Source organism: Panthera leo, chromosome F3 (genome assembly GCF_018350215.1).
Source record: "Panthera leo isolate Ple1 chromosome F3, P.leo_Ple1_pat1.1, whole genome shotgun sequence".
Classification (NCBI taxonomy): domain Eukaryota; kingdom Metazoa; phylum Chordata; class Mammalia; order Carnivora; family Felidae; genus Panthera; species Panthera leo.
In genome coordinates this window covers 63,906,795-63,929,929 of record NC_056696.1, presented here as the reverse complement: position 1 = coordinate 63,929,929, position 23,135 = coordinate 63,906,795, and the positions used below count along the sequence as shown (strand labels likewise).

Here is a 23,135-nt window from a genome sequence, read left to right as displayed (position 1 = left end):
CTCCAGGCTTCACCGGGCAGTGTGGCAGGGGCTGGGGAGGGAGAGGCAGGGTGCGGGGGGCGGGGCAGGAAAAGGCCCAGGGTGGCTCAAAGAGGGAGGCACCAGGCCAGGAGGAACAGGGGCAAGGCCCTTGTGGGTGGAAAGGAGCCCAAGCATCCCACACCCCAGCCAGCCTCGCTGCCTCCCGGGGGCCTTGCCAAGTTCCCCAGTCTCCTGCAGGGGCTCGGCTTTGAAGCTGAGAACCAGAGAAGGGCCAGAACTGGGAAGTATGGGACTGGCCTATATACCTCTTGCTTTAGGTGAGAACAGAGGCCCAGGGAGGGGAACGGCCTTGGAGGACACACAGCTTAGGTAGGAACACGGTTTTCTCAGATGCCTGTATCCTCAGACAGGGGGCTGGTTCCAAGACGCCCGAGAAGGAGCTTAAGTGACACCGTCCCCAATGCCACCGTATATGGAAGCTGATGGACTGACCAAGAAATGAGCCCCGCGGGTTCCTGGCCTCCCTCGCTGGATCCTCTCTCCACTTCAAGGCCTCCTCGTCACCTGGCCAGGAGTCCCCAAAGTGCACCAGCCCAACACTCCATGGTCATTTTACCCTCTTATCCCACGGTCATGGGACAAGACCACATGTCTGGACTTTGCAAGGTCAAGCTCGATTTCAAATACTCTGCCCCTGTATCCCTGTAAGTTTATTCCTACCTGTAAGCCCCCGGGTTTCCATTCCGGATGCAAACAATATAGCCGCCAAATGACACAAGACCTTGCTGGCCAATGTGGGATAGCCAGAGGACGGGGGCAGGCTCTGAACTCCCTGAAAACTGAGTGACCAGGAGCCACAAGCTCACTGTCAGACTGGGGCTAAAAAAAAAAAAAAAAGAAAAAAGTACTGAGCTAAACGTGAGGGAAAAAAAAAAAAATATATATATATATATATATATAGGTTACAATTTGCAGCAGGACCCTTTTGTCTGGCCGGAGGCAGGAAGCAGGGTCCGAGAGCAATAAGGGAGGGTCACTTTGCTTAGACTGTGCTCTCCACACCCCACACCCCCAACTCTGTCACAATCTTATTCATCTTTCAAAGCTGCCCTCACAGGCCACGTCTTCCGTGGGGCTTTCTCAGCGCCTCCCACCCAAAATGGATCTTCCTCTGTCCTTCCCCAGCCTCTGCTAGTCCCTTTATTATAGCCTGTGCGCCCATAATTTGTGCACATCTTATCTCCTTGACTAAATGTAAGCTTCGGTTTCAAGAAACATGGATTGGGGCCTGCTGCGTGCCAGGGACTCAGTTAAACGTGTGAAACCGGGGGCCAGGACGGGCAGCTGTAGTCTGTGAGCTCCTGGAAAGTCAGGCCTGTTTTATAACCTTTGTCGCAGTCGCCCAGGCCCGCACGGGACACACTTCTGTCCCTTCTGGCGCACGTTTGTGAATGAATGGATGTCAGCGTGGAAAGGGTGGTCAGGGAGGGCCAGGGAAGGGGACACCCCGACTCTCCCGAACCTGAGCCGTCACCCGGACTCTAACCCTGGCCTCAGGACCATGACCCCAACTCCTGGCAGTGACCTTGGTAGTGACCCCTTCTTCAAGGGCTATTTCCGGCAGGCCCTCCTCAAGGGCCAGGCCAGATGCCAAAACTCCCCAGCTCCTCTCCACCTCCACCTTGGCAAACCCCTTCCCCTCTTTAGGACTCAGGTCCCCACCTGTGCCAGGGGAAGCGGCCTCACCCCGATGCTGCTTTGAGATGCAGTGTCGCAGGGGTGGGGTAGGGCCAGGGGCTATGGGAGGGGGGAGCATCCTGTATTATAATTATAATTATCACACCTCGGATCCTATCGCACGGTTTCCTTCCCACGGATTCACCCCTCCTGGTCCGGGAAACCACCGGAGAAACCGAGGCATGGGGTGGGGGGGGGGGGGGCAGGGGGACAGCAGTGGGTTTCCAGTTCTGGTTCCGTATCTCCTCAGCCTTCCCATGCACCATACGCCCCCAACCCCGCCACAGTGCAACCAGTCAGGGAGTCTGTGAGCCCCTCGTCCACTCACCCCCAGCTCCAGCCATGTGGAGAGCTGACGGGAGGCGGGACTTGCCCGAGGTGTCGCTGGGGCCGAGGACCCAAGGTGGTCCAGCCAGGCCTCTGCTTGAAGTCGAAGTGTTGCCCTCCCTCACCAAACAAATATCCGTCTCCAAATCTCTCTGCTCCCTGGGCCATCTTGCGTGTCTCACAAGGGCCATGCGCTTGGGGGACAAGCCCTCATACGCAGGCCTTTCCGTCCCTCTTTTGGGATGAGTCCCGCAGAAGGCAGATTCTACGGCTGGGGCTGGAAGAAAATCCTGGCTGCGGAAGCCTTTCTAGGCCAGTGCCTGGTATCCTGCCCTCCGTTCTTTGCTCCCCATCGAACCCCCATTCCCCTCATGCCTCGCTACCTACCTTCCTCCCACCCACATTCTGGGCCCGAAGAATGGGAACAATTCAAGCCGCGGTGGCATCGTTAACGTGCGTACGTGTCTGAGCGGCGTCACCGGGCCTGCCTGCCTCGGTTCAATTACGGACACTTAGTGAGCACCGCTGAGCACCAGGCTCCAGGGAGGGGACGGGGCCGCAGCACACACGGCCCCTGCCCTCCGCGAGCCCCTCCGTTGGGGGAGGGGGCCGCGTCGGCCCGGCAGACGCCACGTCCCGCCACCGTGCGTTGCCTTCGCGTCCTCGTGCACGTGCCGGGTCCGGGCTCAGGGCTGTTTCCGCGAGCGGAGCTGCAGGTGCTTACCGTCCTGTGGCCGGGCACCCGCCTGCAACTCCTGTCTGTCCCCGCGGCAGGCTGCACACCTAGGCCAAACCGGTCGGGGTGGGTCGTGCTGAAAGTTTTGTTTGTGTCAGTGGGACTGGGAGGCGAGTCGGGGAGGGACGAGGAGGGGTGGGGGGGGTGGGGTGGCGAGGAGAGTGAGAGCGCGGGTCAGGCTGAGCGAGGGGGAGGAGGAGCGGACACGGGGGCGGGGGGGGGGGGGGGGAGAACCTTGGGCTGTGGGAGAGACGGGGTAGTCCAATCAGAGTGCACCGAGTCGGAGGCACGAGGGTGGACGGCGTGCCCGCGACCCAGTCCTGCCCCGCTGTGTGGCCCTGCGCGACACGAAGCTGCTTCCGATGCGCTCGTCGCCTTGGCTTCTGCACTTTGCACAGAGAGGCTTCGGGGGCGCTGACCGACACTGTGGCAGAAGATTCCCGACGCGGGGTTTGATTCCGTCCCCCCGGGACCGCGGCTCCTTCAGGTAGAGGCTTCAAGCTCATTTCTGCTCCTTCCGGGGCTGCCCCCCTCACACAGAGGGTCCCGCACAGAGGAGGGGTTCCCGGAGCTTTTCCGCCACGGAGACACCCCTTCGCCCCCCACCCCTGCGGCCGGAGCTTCGCTGTGCCCACTGTTAGAATGGTGGCACCCAGTTTTCCGGAAGGTTTCATCTAAACGTTCCATCTGGCACGCGCTCTGCTGTTCCCATTCGCCCCGTTCTGCAGGCCCAGGGATCCCGGGTACCCAGCCCCGGTCCTTCAACGACAACCACACTTCCTGGTTGCCTCACAACATCCCCGGGAGCCCAGGGGGCTGGGTTTGTTTGCCGCTAAAGAGGTCTAAAGCTGGGGTGACCCACCCAGGGCGACGGCTCAGCTAGAGGCGCGCCCGTGGGCTCCGTTTCTCAGTCGGCCTCCGCGTGCGCAGCCCCACCTGCTGGCTGTCACCCCCTGGACCCCCCAAGCGTCTGCAAATACACGACCGTGAACTCAGGGACCTCGAGCATGGGGTAGGAGACAGATGCCCTTATTCTTTGACCCCCCTGTCTCTGGATGGGCTGGCCCTTTTAGAAGGCTCTAGAAGTGGGTGCTGGCAGGTCTAGGACAAGAGTCGGAGCCCTCACGGAGAGCAGAGTCTTTGGAGCAGCAGCGAGAGACGTAGCAGCAAAGGAGGAAGTAGGAGCAAAGGCAGGCAGGATCCTGAGAGCTCGGACCCCAAGCGGTGCTCCCCATGCATCCTCCCAGTCTCCATCCCAACCGCGGAGGCTCCTCCCGGGAAGCCCGGCTGCCGGGAATCATGGGGGGAGCTCCCCAGGGGCCAGACGGGTACCTTCAGGTGCTCCCGGCCTTTGGGGCTTCTGCTCCCCTCCAAACAGCGGCCTGGATGCCCAGGGCAGGGTGCCTGTCCAAACCAGACAGCCACCCCCCGCCATCAGCCTGAGCCCCTGTCACCACCCGGCGCAGCTGCCCCAGCGGAAAGCAAGCCTTCAGAGGCCCTGCCATCAAGTGTCCGCCTCGGACCAGGCGCTGGGGGTGGCAGGACGGCTGCAGAGCGGAAAATGGCCCTGTGAATCCAGGAGACCAGAAGGCCCAGCGCGGGGAGAAGCCTGGAAGGGCTGGGAGCTGCGAGAAGAGTGGAGAAGCCCCTGAGGGGAAAGGTGGATGTTCTCGAGGGGACACAGGAGCAGAGAGGGGCCGAAGCTGACAGAGCACGGGGGCCAAGGGGGAGCGCGGCACGGGGGGCGGGGAGGGGGGAACGGGGAGGAGCTGGGGACTCCCCGTAATTTGAGGGCACATCTGCTTTTGAAGTTTGTTGGCACAATCTTCCTTCTGTGTGGCCTGGGAACATTCACCTGTCCGTCTTGTAAACCCGAGCTCCCTCCTCCTCTCCCCTCCAAGCCCCAGGTGGCCTCAGACCTGCAGCCGGCCTGTTTCCATGGCCAGCACTCAGCAGCCGCGTGCCTGCCCTGGTCGGAGGCCAGGACGCGTCACAGCCGTCGAGGGGCCCAGTCCCGGGCACCCAGGTTCCATCTGGGTCTGCGCCCCCCACCCCTCCCCGGCCCCCAGGAAGCAGGGGCCAGGACTTCCGGTTTCCGGCCGTCCTGGGGCAGCACGACTTGTTCTTGGCCTTGCTCCCGCCACACTTGGGAGACCTGGACTCCATCCTGCATCGGTTTTCAGCCCCACACACAGCGAGGCCGGGAGCTTGAGAAGTCCCGGGAGGCAGAGGTGCAAGCTGAGCAGGCCCCCCACTCCCCTGCTGGGCATTCCCCGCCCCCCACAACCCCACACACCCCAAGATGCACGCGTGCCTTCCCCTTGCAGGCACCCCTAAGTGACTGCCCTCCAGCATCACCCCGAAGCCTTTTTGAACCCCAGTTGCTCCTTCATTTCTAGAAGTGGCATAAAAAAAAGGACTAGGGATCAGGAAACAGAGCGCGAGTTCCCTCCTGCGACAGTTTGCAAGATCAGGTCCATAAAGGAAAGGATAGAGGAGTAAAGACCGGAATCTGTCTCCGTTTGCCTGTCAGCTTCCCTCCCTGGGCCTAGGCCTCCACCCTCCAAGGTCTCCTGTGGGGAAATCCTACTCCCTGAAAAGGCCCCGAACATCGGAGCTCCCTCGGGTCCTCGTTAGTCATCAATATACCCTCTGACTGTGCCCAGGGGCCCCACACTGAGTATACAGTCTAGAACACAGCCAAAGGGGAGAAGCCTGGTCACTCCTGGAAGGTTCCAGACCTCCTTGAAGGAAAGTCAGATGGTTGCCTCTGTTCAGTAAGGGGGGGGGGGGGCGGGGAGGGGCGGGAAGAGCAAACTTGGAAATGGTGACAGATCTCAAGGCACAGTAAGACCAGGTAGAAACCTGGAGAAAGAAAGGAGTTGGGGCAGAAACACACACACACACACACACACACACACACACACACACACACACGGAGTAACGGAGGGGCGTAATTCAGAGACAAAGACGCTGAGACAAGGCCTGAAGCAGAGACACAAAGACCCTAAAGAGAAGTTTCTGAATGCCTAGGTGTCCTCATCTACCTGAGTTTCAGCCACTCAACAGTGGGACCCAACGACGTTTCCTCTTCAATACCGCCAAGTCCCTTAAATATTCAAAATTTTGGGGCACCTGGGTGACTCAGTCAGTTAAGCGTCCGACTTTAGCTCAGGTTCATGATCTCGTGGTTCATGAGTTCGAGCCCCGCATCAGGCTCTCTGCTGTCACCACAGAACCTGCTTCAGATCCTCTGTCCCCACCCTCTCTCTCTCCAAAATAAACATTTAATTTTTTTTTTCAAAAATTCAAGATATTCCCCATCTTTACCCCATCTCTCCACCGTCCTCCAGTTAGACTGATGCCGCCCCCCACCCCCCACTCCGTCTGCTGACAGGTCCACCTTTTCTCAAACCCCTTCCAGCTCAGGTCACAGTTACAATCGGATGAGCTCTCAAGATCTGGCCTCTTGCGGTCTCTTTTCCCAGCCATTCCTCTGCCTTTCTGTTTATCCGTGTCCTTATTCTGGCTGATCTGAGAGCAAAGCACCAGAATTAGGGCCAGGGAAGCAGGGAGCCAGGAAGACAACTGGCCAGAGTGAGCTGTGGGGAAAAATGTAGAAAGGTCAGAGGACAGTAGAAGAGGCAGTGCGGGCCGGCCTGAAGGGTGGCACAGCCGGGGACACATCGGCAGAAGGAACTGAGCAAGTCCTGAGCAGGCGGGCGGTTGTGTCCTGAACAATGCTGAGAACCGGGGATGGCTCCAGGGCCAGACTGAATTTAAGGGAAGGAGAAAAGAGAGTTTTCTGAAGACAGATTGGGTACAGATTTGGGCCTGGGACAGACATCTGAGACTGGGAAGCTGGGCAGCGGGCATCCTTGTACCAGAAATGGCCAACTGGGACCAAACTCATGGGATCATGTCAGGACTGTGAGACTTTCAGAATGATCTGCCTTAGCCCCCAGCCCTGGACAGACATCGTCCCGGGATATTATTAGCAGGTGAAAGCAGGTCCAGAAAAGGAGGGGCCCTTGTGGCTGCCCTTCTCCTGTTCTCCCAAAGTCCTTTGTCAGGCCTACCCTTCACTTTATCCTAATGCCCCTTCAGCTTCTGGATCACTGACAGGGTCATCATAGACCACTTTAGATGCTGCTCTGGGTATAAAATAAGTCATACAAAGGCAGACTGGCTTGTGTTTTTTCTTTTCTTCCTGTCTTTTATTTCTTCCTTCCTTCCTCCATCTCTGGCTCCCTCCTTTCCTTCCTTCCCTCTTTCTTTCCTCCCTTCCTTCCTTCCCTCTTTCTTTCCTCCCTCCCTCCCTCCCTTCCTTCCTTCCTTCTTCCCTCCCTCCCTCCCACCCTCGTCTCTCTCTTTCTTTCCCCTAGACTCTATTCTACCTCCTCCAAACTATGGGCTTGGTTCAGACTAACCAAAGGAGATGGGAGTCCTGAGCAGCTCCTTCCCTGGGTCTATGTCTGGAACAGCAGTGGCTAAACACCTCAAGCTTCTAGATGGCCCTGGAGGGGGTACCACCAAGGAGGATGTGGGGTTCAGGCTCTACATCCAAGCGAAATGCAAACCGCTGAGGGCTCAGAGCCAGGGTGGAAGCTGAGGGAAGGAACACAAAGCTGTGAGATAGAAGCTGGAAAGGCCCCTGGGGTGGGGAGTTCCCAGCTCTACCCAGGAGAGGCAGAAAATGACTCTGGCCAGGGGCGCCTGGCGGGCTCAGTCAGTAGCATGTGACTCTTGATCTTGGGGTTGTTAAGTTCAAACCCCACCTCGGATGTAGAGATTACTTAAAAATAAAATCTTTGGAGGCGCCTGGGTGGCTCAATCGATTAAGCATCTGACTTTTGATTTTGGCTCAGGTCATGATCTCACGGTTTGTGTGTTCGAGCCCAACGGCTGGGCTCCATGCAGGGCATGGAGACTGCTTAAGATTCTCTCCCTCCCTCTCCCTCTACTCCTCCCCTGCTCTGGAGTGCACGCTCTCTCTCTCTAAGAAAGAAAGAAAGAAAAAGGAAGGAAGGAAGGAAGGAAGGAAGGAAAGAAAGAAAGAAAAAGGAAGGAAGGAAGGAAGGAAGGAAGTTAGTTAAATTAAATTAAATTAAATTAAATTAAATTAAATCAAATCTTTGGGAAAGAAAAAAAGAAAAGGAGTCTGGCAAAATGGGCATATAGGCCCACAAGGCTTAGTGAAATGACCACCCCGCCTCCCTCGTCCCAGGCAACTCCTTGCCTAAATCCTAGCTGGTTGGAGGCTAGCCAGTCAGAGCAGTCTTAGGGAGAAGGCTGGCTTTCAGATTTCAGTCGGGGATGTTAGCAGTTGGGGATTTTCTAGAGATTTCGTTACCATGATCTGGTAAAACTGAGGATCATCTCCGCCAGACTCCAGGAAAGCTGGAATTGGGGGGGACGGGGACTTTCGAAGCTCTTACTGGTTCTCGGCTTCAAGGACAAGTGGGAAACGGGTCTCGTAACCTTCCAGTCTCTCCGCGCCTTCCCGCACATACTGTTGCCATGCTGTGTGCTCAGAGGACGCGCGCTCAGAGGACGCGCACCATCAGACCCCTGAATCACAGGTCCTCCCCGCCTGCAGTCCTGGTCTCCCTCGTGCCTCCATTTCTGGGGCGTGATGGGGAACGAGCTGATGTGTGGAGACCACAGGCGACGATAGCAGCCATCACCCGCATTTGCAGCCCAGGGCTGGGGACACACGTCCGGTTTCTGTGCTGGGAGCAGAAATCTGTCTGCATTGGCTCCTGGGGCCCAAACTCCTCAGCTTGGATCCGGGCCTCTTGGTCCCTCACCGGGTCCTGGAGGGACAGAGTCAGGAGGAAGGGCAGGGGACCTGGCTGGAATTAAAGGGAGATACCAGGGAGTAACAGATGCTTGTTTTTCTGTTCTTCTGCCCCCTCCCCCACTACGCCCCCCTCCAGCTTCCAGGGCTGGGCAGCTGCTGGCCTGGATCTTCTCGGGAGAAACTCCCTGCCCTTAACCTCGAGTTCCAGATGCCACAGCACCTCAGTTTCCTTGCGAGCCTATGAGGCGAGCTGAAATAAGGAATTATTCTTCCCGGGACACCGTAGTGGAAAGTTCTCCAAGTTTCAGGCATTCCCCCTCACCCCCAACCCAACCCCGCCCCCCAACACGCGCGCGCGCGCGCACGCGCACACACACACACACACACACACACACACACACACACACACACACACACACGCACGCACGCGCGGTGTGCCCTGACAGCAGGCTCTACCACCCTCTAGTGGCCAGAACAGAAAGGACGCTTCCACCCAGCCCACCGGGATCTTCAGCCTCTAGCAGGGAAAGTCGTCTGCAAGACGCCTGAGACAGAAAACCCACAGCACAGTTTATAAATGAGAAAGCTGAGGGTGCCCGCGGTCACCCCGAGAGTCAGGGGCACGGCTGGGACCAGAACCCAAGTCTCCTGACTCCCACTTTCACGCCCCCTCTTCCCCTCCCCCAGACTCATCCCGGGGGAGGGCAGGTGCAATTGGAAAAGGGTGTCCCTCGCCGCCCCCCGCAGAGCCACGCCTGCACCTCAAATCAGCTCGCGGCTTTGATAACGGGGGTCCGTCTGAGGACCTGGCCGCCCTCTGACAGTCTTTCAGGATTGTTCTGGACTTCGCGCAGCTCCCGTCGCCGCGGTGACAACACCGTCCCTTCCCTCAGCTACCCGGGTCTCCCGGTCTCCACGGTAACCGGTGCTTTGCGACCTTCGGTTTGCAGCCGGTCGCGCTGCCAGTGCGGCAGTGGTTGCTGGGCGACGGCGGCGCGTGGCAGGGACCCGGGCGGTTCCTGGGGGGCAGGTGGGGGGAGGGGTCATGGCGCTGGCGGGGCCCCCGGGGGGCGCGGGCTGGACCTGGCGGCCGGTGGCCCGGGACGCGCTCCTGGCGCGGGCCTTCCATTCCTGCACTGAGCTGCGGGGACGCTTCTACCTGGTGGGGGGCCTCCCGGCCGGAGGGGCGACGGAGCCGAGCGGCGACACGGTGGTCTTCGACCCGGCGGGGGGCCAGGCCGTACGGCTGGGGGCCCGGGGCGGCCCGCGGCGCAGCCACCACGACGCGGCGCCGGTGGGCGGGCGCTGGCTCTGCGTGGTGGGCGGCTGGGACGGGTCGCGCCGCGTGGCCACCGTAGCCGCGCTGGACACGGAGCGCGGAGCGTGGGAGGCGTGGAGCGCGGCCCCCGGCAGCCGCCCCCCCGCCGGCCTCAGCAGCCACACCTGTACCCGCGTCTCCGACCGCGAGCTGCGGGTGGCGGGCCGGGAGGGCGGGACCCGCACCCAGCGTCGCTACGGCAGCGTCTACACGCTACGGCTGGACCCCGGCGCCCGCACCTACAGGTATGGCACCCCGGGCCCCGCACCGTCCCCCGTCCCTTCATCTGTGCTCTGGAAAAGCGCAGGGGAACAGAATCGCAAGCACTCCGGCCACAGCCGCACCCCGGCACCCGCCTCCCCCCGCACCCACCGTGACTACGATAGCGAGCTCGTTCTCTGCCGCTGCTACCCTCTCTCTCTCATCCGACCGCTGCTCGGTCCCTGCCTCCTTTCCATGCTTGGCACCACAGAAAGGGGCTGGGGAAAGGGCAGTACAGCACTTGTATTTTCCAGAAAACCCAACTCAGGCCCGAACTGCTGCATATCCACAGCTATAAGGAAGAGGGCTGTCACACAGCCTCACGCTCGGGTCACTGCGCTGCCCTGCTCCAAACTCCCGGGCCCCGCCCAGGCCACCAGCTCCTGCTCTTTGGGGGCTGCAACTCGGCTGAACCAGAAGTAGCCGGGCACTGGAGTCACGGGAAGCTTGGGGTACCTGTCGACTCACAACTTGTTAGGGTGGAAAGGGGCAAAAACTGGGAGGCCCAAATCCCTCCAGCCAACACCCCTTCTTTCTCCCGCAAGGAGGAACCACCTGCTGCCCCCCGTCTGAGGGAGCAGCTTGCCAGGCTTGTGAGCACTGGGCAGGGGTCCCGGCAGGGGCCCCGGGGCCTGCGGCATCACTCGTGTTCCGTGGTGGGGCCCTTTGCCGTGCTGTTTGGCGGAGAAACTCTGACCAGAGCCAGAGACACCATCTGCAATGACCTGTACATCTATGACACCCGTGAGGGCCGGCTGGTTGAGGCGGGGAAGAGGGTGGGGAGAAGGTGGGAAGACGAGGAGGAGCCCCATGGTGCCAAAACGGTACCGCCTCAATAAGCACCCTCTGCTCTTCCCCAACAGGCAGGTCTCCTCCTTCGTGGTTCCACTTCCCCTGCGCAGACCAAGGGCTGAAGCGCGTGGGCCATCGCACCTGCCTTTGGAATGACCAGCTTTACCTGGTTGGGGGTTTCGGTGAGGATGGCAGGACGCCTAGTCCACAGGTTTGCATCCTGGACCTTTTTATCTAAAGAACATGCCAAGACACATCGCCAAGCCCCCGTTTTGTTGCAAACTCGCAGCGCGTTACCACCAGAGCGATCTGCCTCATTTCACCTGCTTATTAAATTTCAATCTGAGAGTCAACATTTGTCTCTGAATCTTTTGGGGGGGTGGGGGAGGGCAGTGAATAAGGAGATACATCTTTATTTGCAAGGGAAAGGATAAAATATGGGGCCTCCTCCGAAACTGTGAACCATCAGCCCGATGGAGCCAAACCCCACAGATCATGGGCTTTTTTCCATGCCTCATGCAGATCCCGCCCCTAATATTGGGAGAAAGCTTGAGGCTGGAGCTGAGCATTCTGACCAAAACATTTAATTAACAAAAAAATATTACAATAGCAGAGAAAATAATAATAATAACAATAAAGAGAAATCAGAAGAAGTGGGAGTCAGGGTAGAAAAAAAAAAACGCAAAGGCCTTGGTCCCTAGGAGACCAACACTCCGGCTGAGGTGGACTTGGCCCCAGCCCCGTCGGAGTTTTCCTTGGCTGCCGGCTTGTCATCTTCCCCCATGAGACGAATGTTGTGCTTTTCCCGGAACTCATTTAATTCTCTTCCCTTTGCCTGAAGCTGCTGTGTAAGTGTCTCAATGATCTTCTGTATCTAGAGGGCCAGCGATAGGATTACATGAGGATTTCAGGAACCACCTTCCCCTACCTGGGATGGACTATAGTTGGGGGACGGGAAGGAGAGAGGACACCTGTAACCTCACCTTTTACCAAGTATTAATAGTAGAGCCGAGACCCTAAAAGTATGCCTTTCTCAAACACAACGGCGTGTGAGCTTTAATGTACGTTAAGAACCACTTGGGCTGTTTATTTTTAAAATGCCACTCCGTGGGGTGGCTGGCTGGCTGGCTCGGTCAGTAGAGCATGTGACTCTTGATCGTGGGATTGTGGGTTCGAGCCCTATGTTGGGTGCAGAGAGGACTTTAAAAAAAAAAAAAAAGGATGCCACCCCATAGGCCCCCTAGCCAGTTGTTCTGAATCGGTGGGTCCAGGCAGCTGCATTTTGGGTCAGGCCTCCAGGTGACCTGGATGCAGGTGTCCCCGGACCACACTGTGAGAGACCCTGCTCTCACTGCTGCCTCTCCCCCTTGGGAGAGCCAGGCTTGTGAGCCAGGTCACAGAGTGCCGGGGAAGAGGCCGCCAGCCAGCAGTCCCTCCTGTGTGAGGAGTTAGACTTTGCACAGCATAAAAAGCACAGGCTGACAGGCTGCACGTGCCATCTTCAACATGGGTGCCCGCCCACTTCCTCCACCATGCTCCCCCAGTCCCGGCCTCCCTTCCCTCACCCCTCGGCGCCCAGAGCCTGTCCGCAGGGACTCCCGCTCACCTGCTCCTTGTTGCTCTCCAGGGCCGGCAACACCTCCTTGACCGTCCGCTCCACCAGCACGCCTCCCACCATGCGGTAGCACTTGCGGGCTTCGTCCACCTCCTTCAGGGTGTCTATCACCAGGCTGGGGTGGGAGGACAAGGCCGCTCGGAGAATCCAGCCCCGCTCCACGGCAGCCCGCCCTTACAATGTGGCCTGCCCGCCGCTCCTGTTTGCGCCTCCCCAACGCCCTCACCTGTGCTCATTCAACTCCATCTCTAGCTCGGCTGCCTTGGACGCCAGACCCCGCTGTTCCTGTCGAAGGCGGTTGAAGCCAGCAATGACCTTAGAAGGTGGGAAAGAGTTAAGTGAGAGAGGAGACAGCGGGCACGGCAGAGGGTCAAGACACAACACAGGACGGCGAGCTTTGGACACCTCCCTTAGAAAAGGAGTAGAACCCACGTCTGTCATTTCGACCTTCAGTCTGTCTGGAAGCCACTCACCCTGCACTGAGAGCCTGCACGGTGTGAGAGAGAGCTCTGCTAGTCCCTCTCGCAGCTTCCCGTGTGGTGAGGAACAGGCATGTGTAACTCAGGATGGGGTGGAGAGCCACTGGGGCACCTGCAGAGAGGCTTAGACTTGCAGGTAAAGAAGCCTGTTCGGAAAGACTCTGTGGTGAGTTAACTCCTGTTTGGACCTGCCCAGCCGGCATTCTTCCCACAGGGGAGCCGCCCCTCCTTAGCTCAGGGGGTGCTTGTGGGGCTACCATTCACAGGACCCTTGGCCCTTGACCACAAGGGCGGTGACCTGTTGTTCTATACCAGAGTCTCTGTACAGGAACTGATTTTGGGGGTAGAGAGAAACGGGTACGGAAGACAGGTGCAGCGAAGGCAACTACTTGTCCTGCAGAGACGATCCTCCATTCCTCCTCCTGAAATCCCCAAAGCTGCCCTAGTTCTTGAACTTGGTGGGACTCAGTTATTTAACCTTTCTCTTCATTGTGGTCAATTCTGTGAACTACCCGCCAGCCTTCCAAAACACTACTTCAAAAAAGAAAAGGTTGCTCAGGGTCCATGTCTGTAGCCTGGAAACCCCAACTAACATAGGCTTCCTGAGAGACACGGCCTTAACTGAAGCCTGAAGGACGAGAAACTGGGGGAGGAAAGGGTGCAAAGGAGGCATAAGAAGTAACACACATAAAGGCCCAGAGAAATGATTACTACCAGCTCCTTGTTCCCCAGAAACAGAGCAGGGAACCTAAAACAGCGTGAAAGCCAGACTGGGTACTAAAATCACCACCTCCGTCACTCTCAGTACAGGGCTCTGATGACTGTGTTTAGAAAGAAGTACCAGATGAAAGGCGGAAAATGTAATGAGGAAAGAAGATCGTGGGGGTGTGTGGGGGCAAACATGGGGCCCAGAGACAAAAAACCAGGTTCAAGTTGGTCTGTGCCATATATTGGCTCTATGGCCTTGGACATTTAATCCGATGGTTCTCAACCCCGGCGCCACGTTAAAGTCCCCAGGAGAGCATTTTCAAAACACGAATGGTGGAACCTCAGAACAATTACACAATCACTGGGTGAGGCCCCTGGGATCTCAGCACTTCTAACACTCCCCCATAATTCTAATGTGCATCCAGAAAGGAGAACCACCGGGTTTCCCCCTCTGGGCCTGAGTTCCCTCACCTGTGACACACACAGGGTCACCTACTTTATAGAACTGCTGTATGGTGCGGGCTAGTTAGGAAAGGGCTTCGTAGGCAGGAAAAGTGCGTTAACTGCTGTCATGGCCTTCTCCCCAAATCCAAGTGCCCCCTTGGCCCTTCCTGATCAGCTGAGGGCCGTGGGCCCGCCCACGCTCTCGCTCCCAGCCATATCCTGCCCAGTCTCATGCTACTGGTGACCGCCTCATCTTTACTAGGACCTTCTATCCCGTACCTCTCTCCACAAGGCTCATCTACAGCTGATAAGACCCTGCTGGCTGGCCTGTGCCACCCCTACACCTCTTTTCCTGCTCAAAAAACCAAGAAATAAGTCTGACTAGGAGGCCGTCGCCCCAGTCGTATGCTGCCTCCTCCCGGCCACCAACCTTTGATCTCCGTGTACTTCTCGCACTCATTGCAACAAACGCTTTGAAACCTAACTCCACTACCTATACCAAACTATTCCATTTATGGTTAGCTTTTCCTTCACTATCGATGTTACAGATCAAAGTAATTTCATCTATGGAAATTCCACAACGAAACCAGATTCTAGATGCTCTCCCAGCATCCAAATGACCCTCTCTTCTGGATGTATTTTGTTGAACACATCAGTGAAATCAGCTTAAGAGTCTAAAATTTCTGAGGCCTAGACTTATTTTCCTTAGTAATTAGTAGGAATCTACTTTTCAGCCACCAATTTAACACAACTAAAGGCAAGAAGAGGTTTTGTTTTCAACTCCAATTTTTCTTCAAACATTATTGCTAATTAACAACCCCTACTTCCTCTTGGCCCAGTTTATGAACTTTTAATCAAATGGCAAATTAAAATAAATCTATTTCAGTGTATGAGTTATCTACAGTTATTATGGAAAATTTCAGCCACTGGTGCACTTAAAGGAAATGAAATCTCTTAGCAGCTAACCGTAACCTAACTGTAAATTAGATGCAAAATAAGCCCATAGTAACCTGCCAATGAAGACAGAAAGGCTGTGATGTATTCCCACGTTCTTCCTCTGAAAATACTTTTCTAATGGTCTTTTCCCTTATGGCCAGACTTATTTTCCTTCTCTTTCCCTTATTCCCATTCTCCTAAAGTTGTCTGGCGTGAGAAGGGATAGTTAGGTCAGTGTTGATTCCCTCAGCCCTACTAAAATCTTCATCTTACATGTAAACATCCCTACTGAAAAAGAATCCAATTAAATTAAAATACCAACTGTTTATCCTATTCAAAAGTAACTTCAATCCTGGCAACTATACAGAGCTCTTTACATTCCTGGCACAATTTTATACAGGACATGGTTTTCTACCCCCGCCCCCCCAGCTTTACTGACATAAAATTGACATATTACATTGTGTAAGTTAATGTATACATTATGATTTAGTATATGTATATATTGTGAAATGATTGATAATAAAGTTAGTTAATACATCCCATATGTTAACCCTCTGTGTGTTCACATATAAATGCATATCAATTCCTTAAATTTTTTGGTAGAAAAGCTTTCCAATTTTAGTGCATTTCTAATTTTCAACTATGCAGGCCTGCCTTCTAATCTTTACTGTTGTCTTCTTTGAAATTTTAAATATGCAAATGCAACCTCTTTTAAAAAATTTTTTTAATGTTTATTTTTGAGAGAGAGACAGAGACTGAGCAGGGGAGGGGCAGAGAGAGACAGAGGGAGGGGGAGACACAGAAACTGAAGCAGGCTCCAGGCTCTGAGCTGTCAGCACAGAGCCTGACGCGGGGCTCCAACTCAAGAACCGTGGGATCATGACTTGAGCCGAAGTCGGACTAACTGGCTGAGCCACCCAGGCACCCCTGCAACCTCTTTTTAAATACCTGTTTTTTCCACAGTCCTACAATATTGCACCTTCCACCCAAGGTTTGTAAGGAAAAGAACACTACTATATGCCAGGCACTCTGCTCGACTCTATCTCATTTAATTCTAAAACAAACAAACAAAAAAGCACAGTATAAGACCTGTACCTTCATTTTATGGGTCAGTAGACCAAAGATGGTGGAGAGAGAAAGAGGGAGGAGGGAGGAGGGAGGAGGGAGGAGGGAGGAGGGAGGAGGGAGGAGGGGAGGGGAGGGAGAGGGAGAGGGAGGGGAGGGAGAGGGAGGGGAGGAGATAGGCAGCAGGGAAGGGGACAGGCAGCAGGGGAGGAAGAGGGAGGGGAGGAAGAGGGAGGGGAGGAAGAGGGAGGGGAGGAAGAGGGAGGGGAGGAAGAGGGAGAGGGAGGGAGAGGGAGAGGGAGGGGAGGGAGAGGGAGAGGGAGGGGAGGGAGAGGGAGGGGAGGGAGAGGGAGGGGAGGGAGAGGGAGGGGAGGGAGAGGGAGGGGAGGGAGAGGGAGGGGAGGGAGAGGGAGGGGAGGGGAGGAGATAGGCAGCAGGGGAGGGGACAGGCAGCAGGGGAGGAGGAGGGAGGGGAGGGAGGGGAGGGAGGGGAGAAGGAGAGAGAGAGAGAATGTGTTAGCGCAGTAAGCTGCGGAACTGGTACCTCTCCCCAGCTCTGTGGAACTCTAAGGACCCTTTTCTAGCTGATGTATTATTCCCGGCTTGTCATCCGTCACCTCTCATAGAGGTCAAACTAGGGGGTGTCTGGCTGGGCTCATTTGGAAGAGCGTGTGAATCTTGACCCAGGGATTGTGAGTTCAAGCCCAACATTGGATGGAGAGATTACTCAAAAAATAAAATCTCAAAAAAAAAAAAAAAAAAAGAAGTCAAACTAGTTTTGTATGATTTATTTGCCTGCTTTATTTTTTCTTTCTTTTTTCTTTTGTTTATTTTTTTAATTTTTTTTTTTTTTTCAACATTTTTTATTTATTTTTTTGGGACAGAGAGAGACACAGCATGAACGGGGGAGGGGCAGAGAGAGAGGGAGACACAGAATCGGAAACAGGCTCCAGGCTCCGAGCCATCAGCCCAGAGCCTGACGCGGGGCTCGAACTCACGGACCGCGAGATCGTGACCTGGCTGAAGTCGGACGCTCAACCGACTGCGCCACCCAGGCGCCCCCTCTTTTTTCTTTTGTTTAATCACTACCGTATAGTTTTGGTAACTTCACAAAAAATCTGCAATCAATACCTTTATCCCCAAAATGTCCTTTGGTCTTTTTTTTTTCTTGTCCTTTGGTCTTCTTACCTACGTGATATTTACTCTTATTGGTTCACTGAAGAATAGAATAACAGGTCAAGAATTACGACTGGATGCGTCTGGAAAAGCATTTTATAGGGTATCACTCACTAAATATCTTCTTTTCAGTTCAGTGCCCTCTTTTCCTGACAAACATACTCAGCTGTCAAAGAAAACTTCTTTGACCTTATTACTCCAACAAATAATGGTTCTAAGCCCTTCTCTTCATCTTTTTTTTTTTTTTTTTTTTTTTTTAAAGTAGGCTTGCCGCCCAGCATGGAGCCTGTTGCGGGCCCCAAATCACAACCCAGAGAGCAAGACCTGAGCTGAGATGCAGAGTAGGGCACTCAACTGACTGAGCCACGCAGTCGCCCCTTCATCATGTTTTTAGGACTAGTCTATACTCACTGCCTCGACTTCCTCACCTCCCATTCATTCCCAGCCCACTTTAAATTGCTTTCTATCTATACTAGTTATTAAACTATTACTACTTATTAAACTAACTTCTCAAAGATCACGAATGGCCTCCTGCCTAACCCAACAATTTTTTCTCAATTTTCACTCTGCTGCTTTGAAACTCTCTTAAGTAGCACACGGTAAGGTGGAACTAGCCCAGACTTCTATTGTGGACGGGTTCATATCCTAGTGTTTTTGCTGTTTACTTGCTGTATGACCAAGCTACTTAACTTCTCTTGGTTTCCTCATTTATAAAATGCAGTTAATAGACCATAAAGCAGGGTTTCTAAACGTCAGCACTACTGAAGTTTTGGGCAGGAAAATACCTTCTTATGGGGGGCTGTCCTGTGCATTGTAAGATATTTAGCAACCTCCCTGACTCCACCTACTAAAAGCCAGCAGCAACTCCTACTTGTGACAACCAAAAATGTCTCCAGGCAATGCCAAATTTCTTGGGGGGGGGGGGCGGGGGGAGTCCCAGCAAGCGGAGAACCATTGTCTCAGGGTAGCAATGAGGACTGAACTGAGAGGCCCAGTGTAATGTACATTCTCTTCTCACTTTTAGCTTCCAGGACCCTTCAGTCCCTTGGTTCTCTAACCTGTCTTAACACTCCGTTCCCCTTCCTGAAGTTCTTCCTCTCATCCCAACAGTGGAGAAGGATCTAAGATTCTTTTCATAGCACTTCTCCCTTTATTACCTATACTATTTCAACTGGTATTCTTAGCTACCTCTGTGGTTCCAACAACTGCCTTCATTTGACTGCCTGCAAATCCAGGCCTCAGAAATTCTAGACCCAAATTTCAAGTTAGAGGAAGGCATTCGGAAGTCAGTCAGAAATGGCTTCAAAATCTGTGAGCGAGTTACCCCTTTTCTGAATCTCAGTTTCTTCACCAAGAGCATAAAGGTAGTATCAGTCTCCTAGCATGTTTGTGAAGATCAACTAGTTACATCAAGAACTTAGGACAGGGGCGCCTGGGTGGCTCAGTCGGTTGTGCGTCCGACTTCGGCTCAGGTCATGATCTCACGATCAGTGAGTTCGAGCCCCGCGTCGGGCTCTGTGCTGACAGCTCAGAGCCCGGAGCCTGTTTCAGATTCTATGCCTCCCTCTTTCCTCTGACCCTCCCCTGTTCATGCTCTCTCTCTCTCTGTCTCAAAAATAAATAAATGTTAAAAAAAAAAAAATTAAAAAAAAAAAAGAACTTAGGACAATATCCAGCAGAAAACAGATTGTCACTAAATGGTAACAATTAGCACGGAACATTTCCACTTAAATGTCCTATGGGTACCTTAAACTCGGGTCATTCAAAGCTGAACTGATCATCTTTTACCCCGTTTTAAACTGTTCCCTTTTCTTGTCTCCCCTATTTCTGCTAATGACACCACCCTGGCCCTCCAGGTAGGAAACCCTGGTTTCGTCTTTGAACACACCTTTATCGCAACAACTGCCAAGTTCATTGCATCAATCTCAGCAATTTTTCTTTGGCTCACTGACATCACCCCACTTCGAGCCTTCATTATCTCTTGTCTAAACTACTCCCGTCGTCTTCTAAATTATCTCCCTAGTTTTGGACTCTCCAAATTCATCCTATACGCTGCTGGTGACTTAACTTTCCTAACACTTGGATGACACAGCAAACTGTTCGTGACATATTAGGCTTACAATGCAGATTGCAAAATGGTATATACCGTACGATGCTATTGTACTGGACCAATATTATAAAGTATGCAAATACGTAAAGAACACACATCCTCCCTTTCCATCTACACATGCATATACAAAAACATAAAAGAGGGGAGAAACCTCTTTTGGAGTATATCAAAGGATATACTCCAAAATGGTAATAATAGTTATCTTTTGGACAGTAGGCTCATGGGTACATTCACTTATTTTGTACTTTTTCCTGTGTTTCCCACATTTTCCATAATAAACATGCCTTATTTTAGGTAGCAGAAAAAAAAAAAAAAACAATAGTATACCATATATCCTTCTGTGACTCGGGCACTGCTTACATTAAAGAGTTCCAAATTCTTGGGGCGCCTGGGTGGCTCAGTCAGTGGAGCATCTAGCTCTTGATTTCAGTTCAGGGCATGATCTCACAGTTCATGAGTTCAAGCCCCCGCATAGGGCTCTGAGCTGACAGTGCAGAGCCTGCTTGGGATTCTTCTCCCTCACTCTCTGCCCCTCCCCTGCTCGCTCGCACACGCTCTCTCTCTCTCTCTCTCTCTCTCTCTCTCTCTCTCTGTCACACACACTCTCTCTCAAAATAAACTTAAAAAAAAAAAAAAAGGGTTCCAAATTCTTTGCCATGCAAAGACTCAGCTTGCTTTAAGCACCACAACTTTCTTATACCTTGTGATTTAGCTAAACTAACCACTCACTGTCAGCCTGTGCTTTCCCTAGGTCTCCTCTTCTCATCCTCGTCCCTATATTCTATTTCCATTACCACCTGTTCAAATCTATCCAATCCTTCAGGCCCAGCTCAAATATCTTTAATACGGTCGTGGTGTAAATGGAAAAATAGGTCTGATTCTCAACTCGCTCACTCAGTTAAAAGCCCCACCCTTCCAGTTACTGACTTTGGGTGAGTTAACCAAAGTCTCTGAAACTCAAATGTCCTTACCTACAATATAGGTAGGTAAGGTATAGGAAGACAACATAACCTACCCAAATGGCATAATAAATTAACAGAAGATCAAACAAATGCCTAGTACAATGTTACTTCCTTCTATCTTGTTTATAAGGGACCTATGTAGCTCACGTTTGCAGCAGTGATAAATCATACACACACACACACACACACACACACACACACACACACACACACCTTTAAAGTCAGCTTCAGGCCCAACGTGGGGCTTGAACACATGACCCTAAGATCAAGAGTCACATGCTCCACCTACTGGGCCAGCCAGGCGCCCTGATAAATCTTCTATTTTTTTACCCAGTGTTCTCTCTAGAACACAAAGACCACAGAATGTTAAGCAACAACAGCCTCCGAACTCAATTATCACAACCGCTCAGCCCTCTTTGAGGGGTTCTTTTCTTTCTCCACAACCCCTTAAATATTGGCTCCATCCTCGTTCTGCTTCTCTTCTCACTTTCTGTACAAACCCTAGAGGATTTCACCCACAACCGTGGCTTTGTCTACCATCCATAAGCTTATAATTCTCTAATCCGTATCTCTGATTCAGGTTTCTGTAACTCAAGATATATAAATCAAACCAACTACTAGATGTCTCTACTTGACCGTCCTACAAGAAACCCAAACTCAACCCCCTAAAATAAACGTATTTTCCCTCCCCGACATTTCCAATCTTCCTACATTCTCTACGGCACCAGCATCCATCAAAGACAGAGATCTGAGAAATATCCTAGATCCCTCTCTATCCCTTTTCCCCCACATTCGAGTCTTGCACCCCATGCCATACTTTGTCTACCTGCACCCTAAACATGCCAGGCGGTTTTATGCCTCGGTGCTTTTAAGTACCTTATTCCCTCTACCTAGGAAATTCCCCACTTCCTTCTTTGCCTGACTCACTCCTCTCATGCTTTAGAATTCACTGGAAGGAATATCTCTTCCAGAAGGGGAAAGAAGAAAAACAAAACAAAACAAAACAAAACAAAACCTAGCATTTATTAAGCACATACTATATTCCAATCACTGTGCAAAAAAACTCTGAATACCTTTTTTGACTAATAATCAAAATAGTGATGAGGTACGCACCATTATGCATAATTTTTATTTTAGAGCGTGTGCACATGCGGGACAGAGGGAGAGAATGTTAAGCAGGCTCCACGCCTGGCACGGAGCTCGACTTGGGGCTCGATCCCACGACCCTAGGATCATGACCTGAGCCAAAATCAAGAGTCGGATGCCCAAGAGACCGAGCCACCCAGGCGCCCCTGCACCATTATATTTTCACAGGAGAGCAAGGTGAAAGAAGTCACCCATACAAAATAAATAGCAGAAATGTGATTCAAACACAGATCTGTCAAACCCAAGTGCACTTCTTACGCTCTAAGCCACCCCACTATACCACAGCTTCCCTTTCCCACCCATTCCTCGAATCTCATAACCTCTTGCTAGGGGGTCCCTCCTTTAGCTGCCATAAAGAGGGGCCCGTGTGGAATACTGTACATTGAGTCTGTGAGCTAACTTGAAAACAAGATCTAGGTTTCCCTATACACAGCAGAGGGCCTGGCACAAGGCAGACCCTCAGAAAGTATCAGGTGTCTTTTCCCTTCCCTTCCATCTCTCTCCCCCCTCCCCCGCAGAAACTCTTCCCCCCCCCCCCCAAAACCCCACAGCACTTTATACCTGTTAGAACACTCACCTTCTGCCTCATATTAGCATTTTGTATGTGTTATTTTACTACGGGCTCTTTGCATGGGGCAATTTGAAAAACCCTTATGCGGATACCTTTGCCTGTAGCAACTGTTCCACAAATAAATGATAAACGAACCTGTAATTAGAAGAGCTCTTGTCTATGTTTTCCTTTCTATCATGGAGATTTCTTCCCACTCCCATTAAAACACTAGCCTCACTATTAGCAAATGGCTCCCATGCCACAAAAGGCTTTCTGAGTTATTTATCAAACATCTCGCGATGCCAGAGACTGGGGGAAATGCAAACTCGGGTTAGGAAAGGGTTTCTGGTCGCTAAAGAAATTCAATCTTACAATGAGTCCCGAATCAAAACAGTATGGAACACTAGACTGTTCGAGTATGTGAGTCACGTGGCTCTGCAGGGTGAGGGCGACTGTCAACGTGGTTTCAGGGTCACGTAACAGACCACATACAACCAGCCCGTTGACTAATCCCCTGGGATTCGTTACGAGCGGCCTTGCCCAGCCTATCCTGTTTGAGGGTGCGGAGAAGTGGGGAAAGTGACGACCTATCTCCCCTCACAACTGTGCATCCTCCCACACCCCGCATCTCGGGGCTCTCGCCTCCTGCTGGCTCACCCAACACCCCCAAGGGAGGCGTGGCCTTCACCTACCAACCCTTTGGCTCTCTCCCTGGGGGCTCGGCCAGCTTCTCCAAGGACCCTCCCCTCTCTGGGCGGCCTCGCAAAGGTGGGACTGGAGCGAGGCCTGCACCGGCCACAGGCTCCCCCCCTCTCTCCGCATCGACTTCGGACCCGGCCCGGCTGCCCTCCTTCGCGTTCTCCGCTCCTCACCTGCTCTGCCGACACCGCCCCTTTCCCCGCGCCGCTGCCGCTGCTCTTGCCGGCGCGACCGCTGCTCTCCGCCATCTTCGCCGCCTGCTGGGCTTCCGGCCTGCGCAGCCCCGCCC

General features: G+C 53.5%; 2 protein-coding genes across 2 annotated transcripts; one reads left to right on the top strand and one right to left on the bottom strand.

Moving 5' to 3' along the window:
* The first annotated feature begins 9,610 nt into the window (after positions 1–9,610).
* KLHDC9 (kelch domain containing 9) lies at positions 9,611–11,309 on the top strand. Its single transcript, XM_042924894.1, has 4 exons — positions 9,611–10,148; positions 10,457–10,616; positions 10,710–10,908; positions 11,028–11,309. Exons 1-4 carry the CDS (start codon positions 9,631–9,633, stop codon positions 11,192–11,194), a joined length of 1,044 nt encoding a protein of 347 aa, XP_042780828.1. The 5' UTR covers positions 9,611–9,630; the 3' UTR covers positions 11,195–11,309.
* A 209-nt stretch (positions 11,310–11,518) lies between these two features.
* On the bottom strand, positions 11,519–23,128 carry PFDN2 (prefoldin subunit 2). The gene is made up of 4 exons (XM_042924903.1): positions 23,020–23,128; positions 12,798–12,886; positions 12,563–12,686; positions 11,519–11,830 (listed from the first exon to the last, which is right to left on the bottom strand). Exons 1-4 carry the CDS (start codon positions 23,092–23,094, stop codon positions 11,654–11,656), a joined length of 465 nt encoding a protein of 154 aa, XP_042780837.1. The 5' UTR covers positions 23,095–23,128; the 3' UTR covers positions 11,519–11,653.
* Between the last annotated feature and the right edge of the window lie 7 nt (positions 23,129–23,135).

Bases quoted from the DNA above. Each gene is read 5' to 3' on its own strand.
- KLHDC9 (XM_042924894.1), top strand. From the start codon at position 9,631: ATGGCGCTGGCGGGGCCCCCGGGGGGCGCGGGCTGGACCTGGCGGCCG. The intron at 10,617-10,709 runs GTACCTGTCGAC...TTCTCCCGCAAG, and splicing joins GGAGTCACGGGAAGCTTGGG to GAGGAACCACCTGCTGCCCC. The intron at 10,909-11,027 runs GTGAGGGCCGGC...CTTCCCCAACAG, and splicing joins CCTGTACATCTATGACACCC to GCAGGTCTCCTCCTTCGTGG.
- PFDN2 (XM_042924903.1), bottom strand. From the start codon at position 23,094: ATGGCGGAGAGCAGCGGTCGCGCCGGCAAGAGCAGCGGCAGCGGCGCG. The intron at 12,687-12,797 runs GTGAGGGCGTTG...CTCCCACCCCAG, and splicing joins ATGGAGTTGAATGAGCACAG to CCTGGTGATAGACACCCTGA. The intron at 11,831-12,562 runs GTGAGCGGGAGT...CTGGCCCTCTAG, and splicing joins TGGAGAGCAACAAGGAGCAG to ATACAGAAGATCATTGAGAC.